At 43.4% G+C, this 15,334-nt stretch overlaps 1 protein-coding gene and 1 long non-coding RNA gene across 2 annotated transcripts; both read right to left on the bottom strand.

Moving 5' to 3' along the window:
* Nucleotides 1–297: 297 nt before the first annotated feature.
* LOC114435913 (uncharacterized) lies at nucleotides 298–3,176 on the bottom strand. The gene is made up of 6 exons (XR_003670663.1): nucleotides 3,140–3,176; nucleotides 2,646–2,862; nucleotides 1,853–2,560; nucleotides 1,385–1,505; nucleotides 920–1,136; nucleotides 298–834 (listed from the first exon to the last, which is right to left on the bottom strand). It is a non-coding gene; the product is annotated as an uncharacterized LOC114435913 (long non-coding RNA).
* A 3,695-nt stretch (nucleotides 3,177–6,871) lies between these two features.
* Nucleotides 6,872–15,102, bottom strand: LOC114435862 (uncharacterized). The gene is made up of 17 exons (XM_028405795.1): nucleotides 15,034–15,102; nucleotides 12,316–12,534; nucleotides 11,913–12,110; nucleotides 11,699–11,833; nucleotides 11,281–11,478; nucleotides 10,702–10,923; nucleotides 10,278–10,475; nucleotides 10,107–10,198; nucleotides 9,894–9,957; nucleotides 9,722–9,810; nucleotides 9,439–9,516; nucleotides 8,879–8,974; nucleotides 8,695–8,798; nucleotides 8,269–8,377; nucleotides 8,078–8,195; nucleotides 7,974–8,000; nucleotides 6,872–7,865 (listed from the first exon to the last, which is right to left on the bottom strand). The coding sequence occupies exons 2-17, from the start codon at nucleotides 12,443–12,445 to the stop codon at nucleotides 7,318–7,320; spliced, it is 2,406 nt and encodes an 801-aa protein (XP_028261596.1). The 5' UTR covers nucleotides 12,446–12,534; nucleotides 15,034–15,102; the 3' UTR covers nucleotides 6,872–7,317.
* Nucleotides 15,103–15,334: the final 232 nt, after the last annotated feature.

The following is a 15,334-nucleotide window of genomic DNA, read 5'->3' on the forward strand; positions in this document are numbered from 1 at the left end:
TGACCTCACATCATGTTAGCAGTGTTATGTCATTATGTAAATAGCACTCCACTGGTCGTGCAGCTCTCTCTTCTTAAACATTTGGCTGCTGAATAACCAGGTGACCTCAAACATCACATGCTGCCTTCAAGTACACTTACTATAATTATCAGAGACTGTCTCATTACTATGAAGCACCATGTGTCTGACTTTCTTTTTCAAATGTCACTAACGGTCAAAGGACACTTCACAGAACGGCCTCCACCACGCAGCTGAGATAACGTCGTCATGAGAATGAATGAATGAACATAAAGAAGATGAATGAATGTGGCGTTTTATTTGACAAAGCAAAACAAAAAGCTTCAAACTTTGTATGTTTGCATCATTATATCATTAATTAAACTCCTTAAATGTTGCAAAGCTAAAAAAAGTATGAAATCTGGAAGAAATGTTCTTTTATCCATGATCATCTGAACCTGAACAACAGAAAGAACATCCTGCAGCCTCAGCCATGTGACACTGTTGGACACAGGTATCAGAGGTCAAAGCGAGCAGGTTGGACTATCTCCGTATGGCCGCTCATAGGTGTATGTTTCAAAATGAACAGGAAGACACCGTGGGCGAATCCGTGTGTCAATTCTGTCACAAGCCACAATCACATATGCAGATATTTCTCTTACTACGCATGTGTTGGTATTGAGGACGTACACCTGCATGCGTGTTTCACTGCTGCAGAGATTATCATGCACGTGGCGGCCACCATTACAGATCTGCTGGGCATAATCACCCCTAGTGATGAAGGACCGGGTAGTAGCAGGCACATCTGGGTTGCAGAGCTTCATTTTTTCCAAGTACCTGAAGAGAGTGAGATTATTGTCCAGTGTTATTAAAATAAAACATTACTTTTATCAATGCTATTTCACGTCACTGTTTAACTCACCTTTGCCAGGCAGCACTCGATGTTGTGTCAAAGCCTGGCGGGAGGATGTGTCTCTCTCTAAAAATTTTGTAAGCATTGTTATCTCTGTTCGGCTGGCATGGACGCTGATTACGGGCTGGTTGCACTGCGTTGTATGTGTTGGGTCTTTGACCCTCACACACATGCACAAGAGTGAGAGTGCAGATAAGAGTGATGAGGAGGACACCGTTCATCCTGTCTAGAGAGAAGAACAGCAACAATTTCAGAGCATTCATTCATGATTTCAAAAAATTCCACAAACGTGTACAGTATATGCACCATGATTCTGATAAATCAGCATTTTTGCAACTAAGCTGTTGCTGTTCACACATTGAAGCATTAAAACAGTCCTTAATAAATGTTCTTATTTAATTACATCAGCAGCAAAACAAATGAGAGAAATGTGACAAAGCTCTCAATAGTTTAGCTGTAAAGATGTATCCTCACCTGCTCTGGTCCCGTCTCTGTGCAGTCTGTGCTCTTGAAGTGAAGTTAAAATGTTTCCTGATGTTTCAGATATTTAAGAACAACCGGTGTCACTGTGTCTCAGCAGCAGCCAATCAAAGTACTGCAAAACACCATTTTACCTTATATGACTATGATCGAATGATCATATCTATGCATTAGCATAGCTTAGAGTCACTCAGTCTGTAAATAAAGAAGTTCCCCTTTTTGGCCTGCTGCAGCACCAAGCCGCCATGCAGGGTCAATGTGGGTGAGACTTTTTCACTAAAATAGAGAGCGGAGCAGCTGTCAAAGTGCTATAACAGTGTTCCAGTGTTGCACTGTGAATGCACGTTGCACTAACACTGACGAACCATCTAGCAAACATAGTGTCTCTCGTCACAAACAAGAAGACGTGGGTCATATGTGTTCATAAAGAGGCTGCATGAGGCTGAAGCCAGAGGGTCCTACCGGGTGTATTTTGTTGCCTTCAGGCTGTGCCGTATTTTTGTTTGATCCTCAGAGCGACTTCAAGTCCTCCTGGGAGCATTTCAGAAGCACAGGCCTTTCAAGCACCGCCTGTCCAGACCGTAGACCTCATGTGAAAATGTACATTAAAAAAAAAATGAACATAAAGAAGATGAATGAATGCGTTTTATTTGACAAAGCAAAACAAAAAGCTTCAAACTTTGTATGTTTGCATCAATATATCATTAATTAAACTCCTTTAATGCTGCAAAGATGAAAAAAAGTAAGAAATCTGGAAGAAATGTTCTTTTATCCATGATCATCTGAACCTGAACAACAGAAAGAACATCCTGCAGCCTCAGCCATGTGACCCTGTTGGACACAGGTATCAGAGGTCAAAGCGAGCAGGTTGGACTATCTGCGTATGGCCGCTCATAGGTGTATGTTTCAAAATGAACAGGAAGACACCGTGGGCGAATCCGTGTGTCAATTCTGTCACAAGCCACAATCACATATGCAGATATTTCTCTCACTACGCATGTGTTGGTATTGAGGACGTACACCTGCATGGGTTCATCGCTGCTGCAGAGATTACCAGCATTACCAAGCACGCGGCGGCCACCATTACAGATCTGCTCGACACTCCTAGTGATGAAGGACCGGGTAGTGGCAGGCACATCTGGGTTGCAGAGCTCCATTTTTTCCAAGTACCTGAAGAGAGTGAGATTATTGTCCAGTGTTATTAAAATAAAACATTATTTTTATCAATGCTATTTCACGTCACTGTTTAACTCACCTTTGCCAGGCAGCACTCGACGTTGTGTCAAAGCCTGGCGGGAGGATGTGTCTCTGAGCAAATACTTTGTAAGCACTGTAATTTCTGTTCAGCTCACATGGAAACCGGTTAGGGGTTGGTTGCACTGCATTGTATGTGTTGGGTCTTTGACCCTCACACACATGCACAAGAGTGAGAGTGCAGATAAGAGTGATGAGGAGGACAACCTTCATCCTGTCTAGAGAGAAGAACAGCAACAATTTCAGAGCATTCATTCATGATTTCAAAAAAAATTGCATGAACATATATAGTATATGCACCACGATTCTGATAAATTAGCATTTTTGTCTTTTTCAAAGGCACACAGAATATGAATAAATTATCAAGGGTGTGAATTGAAGCATTAAAACAGTCCTAAAAAACAGTTTCACTTAATTACATCAGCAGCAAAACAAATAAATGAGAGAAATGTGACAGCAGCGTTTAATAGTTTAGCTGTAAAGATGTATCCTCACCTGCTCTGGTCGGTCTGCTCTGTGCAGTCTGTGCTCTTGAAGTGAAGTTAAAATGTTTCCTGGTGTCTCAGCAGCTAATCAAAGTACTGCAAAATACCTTTTTACCTTATATGTCTATGATCATATCTAAACATTAGCATACGCCACTAAAAAAGTTCCCCTTTTTATGTTTAATGTTTAATGGGATAAGATCCAGTCATGCACTGTCAATGTGGGTGAGACTTGTGGCATCAACACAGACAGAGAAGCAGGTGTCAAAGTGGAGGGGCCGCAAAACAACCAATCAGCAGCAGCCTTTGGAGCTGAGACATGGAGCATGTGGAAGCGTTAAAAAGTGCAGTTCACCCTACAGCCTCTAGGGGCTGGCTCCAAAAGTGAGTAAGTGAAAATGACTGGCTTGTCCTGATGATATTAGGACTTATGATTGCACATTTTTAAATGTTATTAGGAGCCTTGGGGGACAGGCCAGTGTGGACTCACAGGACTTTGGGTGGACTATGATGATGTCAACGTCGTGACAATTTCATCACAGAAGCTTCGTCCACAGTCATGTACTGTCTATGCTGACAAACAGAGGATTAGATGCTGTTACCATCAATACTGACCTACCAACCACGTTACAGCCTGCGGTGCAGGGTCACAGGGGGCTGGAGCCTATCCCATCTAGCTTTGGGTGAGAGGTGGGGACAGGTCTGGACAGGTCACCGGTCCATCGCAGGGCAACACACAGACAGACAACCACTCACACCCACAGCTACGAGCATTTTAGAGTGACCCTGAGCACCCGGAGAAAACCCACGCAGGCACAGGGAGAACGTGCACACTCCACACAGAAAGGCCCCAGAAAGGCCCCCAGCCAGAATCGAAACAGGATCTCACATCTTGCTGTGAGGCGTGTGAAAAATTACACAAATAAAATAAATGAATCTGAATATAAGAAAAGCCATATTCAGCTTCTGGTGGGGTGAGAACCTGGTGGTCCGTTTATAAATGTTTTACATGTTTAAACACCTTAGTGACAGAGAATACAGAATCCACCGAGGTCACTGGGTGCTATCAAAGAATTCGATCAAATGTTCAGTTCTTCATAACGCTGTTTTGAGTGGATGACATCAGCAAGACACTTATGAGTTCCTCTTCTCACATGAGTCAACATGGGTGGTGATGAAAAAACACTTTCAGAAAGCAGAAGCAGAGAGAGAGCCCACATACTGTATTCATGCTGATTATGCAATCTCTGTCAGTAAGAGACACATACGTTTTTATTTTGTGACAGACATTTGTTTAAATGTACATTTAAAGCTGTGTCTCAGGTATCTTATTGAAAGCAGATCAAGCAGCAGTACGGGTGAATTTACAGCCACCGTGTTTCATCTTACTTCATCTGTTGTAAATCACGCTTAGTTTAAATTGTTAGAGCTGTTTTTTTAATTCATTGTTGTGTCTTTGTTACAAAGCATGCATGCACTGAAGGTGATGAAGATTCTTGCTGACCTCACATATTGTTAGCAGTATTATGTCATTATGTAGCACGCCACTGGTCATGCTGTTTAATGGTATAACAGGTTCAGGTTGTTCGTCACTAAACTGCACACAGCTCTCAAAGCTGAGAGAACCTTTCCTAAACCCAACCACAGGACACGACGTGGCGCACTATAGATCCCCCTTATGACACTAGCTGCAGGGTAAATTGCTTGGCTGCAGGGATGTGTGTCTCTGTAAATGGACGGGGAGGCACTGGTTCACCACGATGTTGCATGCAACGGTCACGTAATCATACATTATGTTCAGGTGGAGCTGACACGCAGAGTTGAATGAAAGATCATACACCAGCATGGGACTGATGCTCATGCACAGGTTACTCCAGAAAGCCGTCATGCGTCGGCCGTCGCCGTTGCAGATGGTTTCCACAAAGTCGTAGGGCTCGACGAAGGTTTGCACAGGGACTCTGCACCAGAGTCTGTACTTTCTCAGATAACTGTAAAAAGATGATAAGAGTATGAAACAGAGTGAAACAGCATCACACCAAATCACTCCTCAGTGCACAATGGACACTCTCTACTCTGACATAGCACATTAACTGGAAGCGACCAAACATTTTCTAGAAAAATAATGACATATCGGTCCTAGAAGTTCGTTAAATTGCGAGTTAAAGCGTAAATTAATAAAAATAAAAACAGACTACATTATTATTTTTCTATTATGATACAAAACCTGAATGTTGTCTGAAGTTTAAGCTGCAAATTTACAAGAATAAAAGTGCATTAAAGTTAAACATTAATGTTCTAACGCCTCACATAAACTAACTTTCCTCCCAGTGGTGTGATTTTTTAACACAACATCAGATTTTCAACAAAAAAGTTACTGATCAAAAGATACAAAGATCAAAAAGTCACCTCTCCCACTGCTGCACAGAGTTTCTGTCAAAGGTCTCTTGAATAATGTGTTTGTGGGCAAATATGTTGTAGTCGTTGTTGCCGCTCCTGATGAAACAGGGCTGTGAGTGGACCCCGTGGAGCAGAGTTACAGCAAACAAGATGCCGATCAGGAGGACCGTGTTCATTTTGTCTACAGGGAAATGAAGACGCCGTTTAATATGAATAAACACACAGAAAACTGTTACTCCATGTTTGGTGGCTTCCTTACCTTCCTCTGCGGGTGGTGTTCGTCTGGACGGGATGGATTCTGGCTGGTGCTCTGCTCTCTGTTAGAACCAGTTCTTTGTTTTTATATCACTTTTCACTCAACCCAGATGTTGTCATCGCTCAATCCTCTGGTCTCAAGAGCCAATCAAAACTCCCCAAGGCAAGTCATACACACACAGCAGACAGAAAGTCCTTTAAACTTCTGATTAGTTCGATTACACAACTGTTGCAATGCCTCTCAAAAACAGGTCATTTCAGGTCACTCTAAACATTTGAAAAGTCTAAAATGCGCCAAAAATTACATTCCAAAGATGTCTATGTATTGAGTTGCACAGCTAGTGAAGTCTTCATACAAACCTGCTTGTGTAAAGTGACTTTGAGTATCCGTGTCAGGCTAACATCCACTAGCTCTCCAGCGTCTGCTCCCTGGACAATAGGAACCCACCCACTGGCCTCACTGCTGGGGGGCTGTCATGTCATCCATCTTTATTTACAGTCTACGCTTTCTAGCTACAGCTGCTGAAGGAGTGTAGGTTGTGTTACACATACACAGTGGTACCTTTAGTCTGTTCCTGCACCGACATGTCCATCACAGTGACCCCCATCATTATGACAGTAATCTCAGTACCTCAGGGTTATTGTGTGGAATATACAGCACACAGACACATGTTATCTCTGGCTCACAGCAGGTGTTCTCAACTTGAACTTTGTGTATGTGCAAAGAGTGAAACAGTGTGCCCAAGCAGTTCTTATAAATTTGCAGAAGTGTGTTTTGGGAACTACAGGACTCTTCCTTTTACCATAGAAGTCCGGCCGTTGGAGGTGGAACGGGGTCAAAGTGAGGGGTCACCGTTGGACACACTGCTCAATAGAAGTGCTGCTCAGTGTTGTTGTTTTTTAGTAAACATGAGTAGCAACAAGGTCAAAGCCAGCAGTGTAGCAGATCTCACTGCAGTTCCTTCAAATGGCCATGTGAGGGCTGGCCCAGAAAGTGAGTCATTCCTCATAGACCTCCATATTAAAGTGTCAATGTTTACAATGTTTGGTCTATCACACATAACTATTCATAATAAACCTTAATATGATGCATGATTAAAGATCCCCTTTTATTTGCAACAAATAAAAAACATTTTCATATTTTTTACTAAGAAAATATAGACTAAGAAATATAGAAAATATTCTAATAATGCTGGTTTCTATTCATGCATTCTTAAACCACAAAACCATTAAAATATATATTTTAATGTAGTTACTCATACTAATCATAAAGGAAGCAATAATGTAAACTCAGCTGGTATCCAGAGAGATGGAGGCCACAAAGAGACTGTTGGTCCACTAAATGCTGATTGTGTAATAATGCATGTGTGACATGGTTCAATAGTTAAAGACATTTTAAGCACAATTAATGAATATCTGTGACATAACATGTGAAAAACTCTTCTCTACATTTGTTTTTCCTTTATATTTTGACCTATGCTAAATAAAATATCTTGAATAAAGCCCTTCACCCTTATATGATTGTGATGCTGTAACTCACTGCTGTGTCTGCACAGCACAGATGATCAGAGGAGCGGCATTTTTCTCATTTTCTTTGAGATGAGGACCGAAAAAGGGGACGATCTCACCACCGAACCTGCACTCAGTGAACGAGTAGATGAGAGACTTAGTCGTCACATCGTAGAAGGACACGAGACCTTCCTCATAATCCACAAACACCCCCACTTTCTGAGGTTTCTGCTTCAGGGAAAGGCTTTTGGGTGGAGCTGTCAGGGCTGTATACTTTTCACTTTCACAATGCACAGTGACCCAGTACCCATTGTCAGGGTTAAGCATCAGGTCCCCCTTACGGTTGGCATTGCGTTTTGCTACACCCAGATCCCACCCTGTCTTGTTGCTGACCTCCACCTCCCAGTAAGACATCCCAGAGGTCAACCTGTTGCATCCCAGGACACATGCAAACTCGTTAAACCTCTCCGGAGTGTCAGGATGTTCTGGGTTCAATCCGCTGTCTCTCACTTCTTTACCATCATCAGAGACAAGAAGGCACGGATGGGCAGTTTGTGGGTCCAGTTTCACATCCACTGCAATAAAATCATGATACAGTGCAGACAGATCAATGCATATATGGACAATAAAAATCAGTCCAGAAATCTTCACAGCCTGGTACGACAATCAGGTTTTGGTCTCACCTGCGAATGCTGGAGTTCTCTTGAGTTCTGTGAAAACAGAAACTGACATAAGTGGCAATAATATATATTGAAATAAACCGAATAAAATCAAACATAAGGCTCACCGAGGGAAGAGAGCCTTTCCAGTTTCTTGTTGATCTCTTTCATCATGGTGGATGTTGTAGGTTGCAGGGTGCCGAAGGAGAATGAAGTGTCAACACTCAGATCTGGTACTGGAGGAACCTGTGTGTGTGTTTACATTTAATTTTAAAGAATCAGAATGTTGAATATATATAATGTATTACAACCAACTAACCTGCAAATCTGGATTTTTGTCCAACTCGTCGATGGTTGTCTTAATGGTATCAATTTCTTTGTGCAGCTTCTGGATCAGATCTTTGGCTTCTTTTTTCACTTCTTGCCTCCTACAAATACCAAAAGTGCACTAAAGTGAATATAACTTCTATAACTATAAGAAGCAGACAGTGGTCTGACTGGGGTTCAACTCCTCAGTATATCCCATGTGGATATGCCCAGAAACACTTTAGGGGGACCTAAGATGTTCTGGGCAACTCCTCATGGGAGAAAGCCCTGGGGCTTCTGCCTGGCCTGGGAACACCCAGGTGAGCTGGTGGAGGTGACTGTGGAGAGGGAAGACTGGCTCTCCCTGCTTAAGCTGTTGGAACACAATGGATGGATGGACCTCCTAACCATCTGTCACTGAGCCACACATCTGACTGACCTCTGCTCCAGAGGCTGAAGGGCTTTCAGCCGAGCGTCCTCCACAGCCTTCATCACCTCTGAGAAGACACTGTTGATCTTCAGCCACTCAGCATCCAAACTGCCCTGAAAAGCACCACGGAGGGAGGAGCTATTAAAAAACACTCAAACTATAATAAAAACTTTACGCTCCCGCTGTAGCCTACCTTGCAGGTTTTCACAGATGATCTGACGTCGACCACTTTGTGCTCTCTGGTGTTAATTTTCTGCTGTAGCTCGGCCTTCATTCTGTCCTGTTTTGGCTTGAAAAGAAGATAAAACATCAAGTCCGGAGTCTGCAGCTTTGCTAGCAGCTCTCTACTCTGTTTTGTGCTAAATGCTAACATCAGCCTGTGAACACTACAAGTTGCTAATATTTAGCACTATTACTGTAGTTTCCGGATTATAAGCCAGTTCTTTTTTTTACATGCTTTGAACCCTGTGGCCTAAACAACGATGCTGCTAATTTATTGAGTTATAGGGGCTAATGGCCTCCAGCTGGCGCTCTACCAGAAGTTGCAGGAGCAAGACAGAAAGAAATGCATATGATGCAGCTTTTAATTCAAAGGTAATTGATCTGGCTGTGGAAGAAGGACAAAGAGCTGCTTGATGTTCAGGTGCACTTAATAGTCCGAACATTACAGCAGCTGCTTACTTTAGCATGTTAGTAAGTATTTTTAGGATTCAGTATTTTTGTATTCCTTTTTTCTAAAATATGGCATTGTACCGTCAGCAGTTTTTGAGCCTCATTTTCCTCCTCCTCCGCTTCCTCTTCCTCTTCCTCCTCCTCCTCCTCCTCCTCCTCCTCTTCCTCTTCCTCTTCCTCTTCCTCTTCCTCCTCTTCCTCTTCCTCTTCCTCCTCCTCCTCCTCCTCCTCCTACATGATGAAAAAGCAACAAGTCTGATGTTACAGAGACCAAGTCTGGTTACAATAAAACAATACAAATAAGTGTATATAGGTGGAGTTGTTTGAGGAGCAGCTTTAGCATCCCAGCTTGTGTCTGTGTTACCTGCTGTGCACCTGTGGAGAAGTCCAGCACTCTGCGAGCTTTGTCCGAGCTGCTGGCTGTTTGACGAGGGTGCGGTGGAGTCTGAAACACTGCAGAGAAACAACACAAATACAATGAATGTCTACTGAGTACATGATCCTCACTACACTCCTGTTATGAATGTGAAGCGTACATGAATGACTGGCCTCCTCCACTGTGGTTCCTGTAGACGGGGGGTTTGATTGGGAGGTGATGGTCTGTGACAGACATTAGAGATTTAATACTCATTTCAGCACTTTTAGATGTATTTATTGATTTTCTGTCTGCATGTCTGCATGAGAAATAGCACAATCACAGCCCTTGTGGCTAAAGCCCAGTTCTAAAGTCACTGGGTCACACAGTGTACCTCCTCATTGAAAGTAGGTTTGTTGCCATTTTGATCAGATGCTCTCAACCGGGGGACCCTCAATCCCTTTGGTGTGCAAGACGCAGCTGCATCTGTTTGAGAAATGACAGACAGTAACACATTGAAACACGCAGTTATTATTACTGTATTATTCTTTTGAGGGTCACTAACACTCTCCGGTCTTCACAGAAGGTCTGGAGATATCCGGGGAAGGCTTCTCCAAATTGATGGTGGCCTGTTTGTTCTCAGGGATCCTCACACCCTTTGCTGTGCAGCCCATCTTCCCCTGGTGGGTTCTCAGACCTTGGTAAGTCGTCATTGATGTCCAGCCACAGTGGCAGACCTGGCGGCTCACATCTGACGAAGGGTCTGTTTGAGACACGGAAGAAGGATTCAGTGAAGGGAGCTGATTGGTTGCTATTCCAGGTTTTAGAAATACAATTTGTTATCATAAATCCTGTTTACAGACTAAAACATTACACTGCACTTTGGTGTGCAAGAAGCAGCTGTATATGAAAAATGACAGGCAGTAACACATTGAAACAGGCAGAGTTATTATTACTGTATCATTCTTGTGAGGGTCACTAACACTCACCGGTCTTTGCAGAAGGTTTGGAGATATTTGGGGAAGGCTTCGGTTTGATGGCCGGCGCAGTTTTGATCGTTTGAGTAAAGGGGCGGACCTGTTCGCTCTCAGGGATCCTCACACCCTTTGGTGTGCAGCCCATCATCCCCTGGTGAGTTCTCAGACCATGGTAAGTCGTCTTTGATGACCAGCCACAATGGCAGACCTGGAGACTCACATCTAACGAAGAGTCTGTTTGAGACAGGAAGAAGGATCCATTGAAGGGAGCGGATTGGTTGCTATTCCAGGTTTTAGAAATAACTTTTGTTATGCTGCATTCTTTAAATGATCATTATATTTATAAGACAGGTGACCTAACTTCCATTCCTGTTTTTCTTGCCGGTCCACGCAATGCATGATGGGACATATCTCTACAAGTAGTGACCATCGGATGGACACTACTTTTCAAGATGCATTGTGGGATACATTGAGGGCCCTATATGGAGTCTATAATTTCTCACTAAGAATTTGGACAGCACTTTGGACAGGTGGAGGCTCTATATAGGGTAATTTATAGTGTTTAGGGAGTGATTTTGAACACAGCCTTACTCTCTCTGGTCTTCACAGAAGGTCTGGAGATATCCGGGGAAGGCTTCTCCAGTTTGATGGTGGCCTGTTCGCTCTGAGGGATCCTCACACCCTTTGCTGTGCAGCCCATCTTCCCCTGGTGGGTTCTCAGACCTTGGTAAGTCGTCATTGATGTCCAGCCACAGTGGCAGACCTGGCGGCTCACATCTGACAAAGAGTCTGTTTGAGACATGGAAGAAGGATTCAATGAAGGTAGATGATTGGTTGCTATTCCAGGTTTTAAAAATATTTTTTTTACCATATGTTTACAGAGTAAAACATTACACTGCACTTAGGTGTGCAAGACGCAGCTGTATATGAGAAATGACAGGCAGTAACACATTGAAACAGGCAGAGTTATTATTACTGTATCATTCTTGTGAGGGTCACTAACACTCACCGGTCTTTGCAGAAGGTTTGGAGATATTTGGGGAAGGTTTTGGTTTGATGGCCGGCGCAGTTTTGATCTTTTGAGTAAAGGGGCGGACCTGTTCGCGCTCAGGGACCCTGATTTCCTTTGGTGTGCAAGCTGCATCTGTTTGAGAAATGACAAGCGGTAACACATTAAAACAGGCAGTTATTATTACTGTATTATTCTTGTGAGGGTCACTAACACTCTCTGGTCTTCACAGAAGGCCTGGAGATATCCAGGGAAGGCTTCTCTGGTTTGATGGTGGCCTGTTTACTCTCAGGGACCCTCACACCCTTTGCTGTGCAGCCCATCTTCCCCTGGTGGGTTCTAAGACCTTGGTAAGTCGTCACTGATGACCAGCCACAGTGGCAGACCTGGCGGCTCACATCTGACGAAGGGTCTGTTTGAGACAGGAAGAACGATCCATTGTCAGGTAGATGATTGGTTGGTATTGATTTTGAAAATGGCTCAAAAAGGTGAAAATCATCAGAGAAACAGCCTCAAATCGTACACTGTAACCAGCTTTATATTACAAATGTTTGTCATTCTAAAGAAAGTGACCGCTGCAGACAGAGACTTCACAAGCTCTCCCTGCCTCCACTCACCAGTTTTCAAAGGTTGGCTGAAGGGATTAAAGTATGGCTCCTCCATCATGATAGAAGATCCCCAGTAGTTAGGTTGATAAGTGAACTGTTCGCTCTCTGGGATCCTCACACCCTTTGCTGTGCAGCCCATTTTCCCCTGGTGGGTTCTCAGACCATGGTAAGTCGTCACGGATGACCAGCCACAGTGACAGATCTGACTGACAGACTCATGTTGAATATCTGTAGAGGCATATTCAAAATATGGCATATTATTTATTTATTTTAAAGCAAGAAATCTAAATCATGGTTTGGTGAGTTTGAATGTGAAATCCATCACCACTGTATCTGTTTGTATTTGTATCTTACACGTTAAGCTGTTCTCTTGTGCCTGCGTGTTTTGCAATCAGAAATTGTCTCAAAGCACTTCACAGAGACCCAGAGCCTGAACCCCCTTAAGAGCCACAGTGTCAGGAAAAACTCCCTTTAACAGGAAGAAACCTTGAGCAGGACCTGTCTCATAAGGAAGAACCTTCCTGCTGACAGTCGGCCAGGTAGAGGAGGAGAAGAAGAGGGGGACAGGACAGAGAGGATGGAGAGAGAGAGGAACAAACATGCACAAACATTACAGAAAACAAACATGACAGGTTGCAAAATGGATAATATGATGATAAATGGTATAAAAATGAATTCCCCATTGTCTCTATATTTTTTTAAATTAAACTAATATAAGGCATGTACAATAGAGCTCTACAATTGGACTGAATCAAACATATGTCCTTGCTTATTCAGACAAAACAAAAATATTTCACTGTACTACAATAGGACTGTATTTATACATAAATATAATTATTTGTTACAATGATAGTGCTTTCAGATTTTAATAAGCAGGAATTTCAGATTTCAATATACAGGAAGGGACAGAGTCGCCTGTATCTCCTAAGGAGACTCAGGTCCTTTAACGTCTGCCAGACCATGCTGCAGATGTTTTACCACTCGGTGGTCTCCAGCGTCATCTTCTACGCTGTAGTGTGCTGGGGCAGCAGGATGAAGACGGCCAACACCAACAGACTCAACAAGCTCATTAGGAAGGCTGGCTCGGTACTGGGAGTGGAGCTGGAGTCTGTGGTGGAGGTGATGGAGAGGAGGATACTGAGGAAGCTCCTTAGTATTCGTAACAACTTGTCTCACCCCCTGCACACACACTGCTGTCCTACAGGAGCACATTCAGCGGTAGACTGAGACTACCGAGGAGCAGCACAGAACGCCACAGGAGGTCCTTCCTGCCAGTGGCCATCAGACTGTATAACTCCTCCCCTTTCTGTAGGGAGAAGCGCTAGATAATCATGTCAGGCATCACTGTCATTTCCTCCACTGGTCTATATTTATGTTTACTTAGCACCTTATATCTCCATATTTGTATCCATGTATCATATATTGTGCTCATACTGCGTACTGTACTCTGATTTTGGATTATAGTGACACTTATACTCTTATACTCTGTACTTAACTGCATTTAATGTAACTTGATACCTCTGGCACAAGAATTTCCTTCGGGATTAATAAAGTTTTATCTTATCTTGTCTTATCTTATCTTATCTATCTTAAAGGTTGTAATGTGTAACACTTTGGGCAACTAGTCATTTGGATACCTGTGTGATGGTCCAGGCTGTGGGCATCGAGTAGAGAGGCTGAATGGATGATAAATATGGATGAAAAATAATCACTCCCACTTTTTACCCTGTATTTAACTCATAAACCAGCTGACAGTGGGCAGTATTCTTACTTTAGTTTAACGTTAATCAGATCAGCCTGTCATTGATGGACGGAATTATTTATGGACTTAACTTGTTCGCTAACCGACGAGCCAGAGCAGCATCATGGATGGACGTAATAAAACACAGCGCGCAGCATCAGGCTACAGTCCTCTGTCTCTCTGCCTGCAGCTCTGCTGTCTGTCCGGTTTGGCCCCAAAACCTCCGTGTTGTTTAATGATCTTAACGGTAAGACCTCTCACTCCTTCGATCATTCACGCTGCTATACACAAACACGCAGTGACGCACGGTATCAGGACAGAGTGAGACCTCCCTCCTTCACTCCCTGTCTGTTCCGTTTGGAGACCCAGAGGTGAGCTGTCCCCCGCGCCCCCTCCCCTCCTCTCACAGCTTCTGTACGGCAGCTTCTCAGCTTCAGGGGCGCCTGCAGCTGCAGGGGGCGCTAATTTGCCAATTCTCCACACAGTGATCTATAAAAACCGCCGCGCAGATGATATTTTTTCCAACCGCTCGTGCCGCCCCCTGTGTGATGCCGCCCCGGGCGAGCGCCCAGTCTGCCCGTGCCCAAAACCGCCACTGCCCTCAGGGACAAATACAGTTAGATGAATCTGATCGATTGCTGTTGGTTGTACAGTGATTTGTCTCCCTCTAGCGGTTTAAAAGCTTACTGCTTAAACATTCAGATAAACACGATATGAGTTTCGATGAGGAAAAGAGACACAGGTTAAGAGCACATGTGTGTGTGTGTGTGTGCGGTTTTATGCTTTGTAGGTCTGACTCTCATCATCTATAGGCATAAACGTGCTTTTTTCTTACTTCTCAATTACTTCTTTAAACAAAGTTCGTTCTTTGGGCGCAGAACAAGTTGCCAAAGCAAACTCTGTTTATATGGCGCACGCCATGATGGATTGATGCGTACATTTTTAGTGTTATTTGATCAAATTAAGGTGACATTAGAGCATCTTACCTGTGCGCGCTCCGCTCTGACGCCGCTCACGGTCGGATCCGTCTCTTTGTCTCCAGCTCTGGTCGGTTTCAGTTTCATTTCAGACAAAACGGTTCTGACGCCTTCCGAGGAAAAAAATGTTTTTTTTGCTTTTAGTTGCGTTTGCAGAAAAACAGGATGCGCCGGAGTTTTTCACAGCACCAAAAACAAGATCAAACTAATTAACAGAATTTAGTTCAAATAAGAAGCAGAATAAATAACATATCAGAAGGGATTTCAGCACTGGTTAAATTCACTAGTTGAAAACGATTATTAAATATTA

The sequence above is a fragment of the Parambassis ranga genome, chromosome 5 (assembly GCF_900634625.1).
Source record: "Parambassis ranga chromosome 5, fParRan2.1, whole genome shotgun sequence".
Lineage (NCBI taxonomy): Eukaryota > Metazoa > Chordata > Actinopteri > Ambassidae > Parambassis > Parambassis ranga.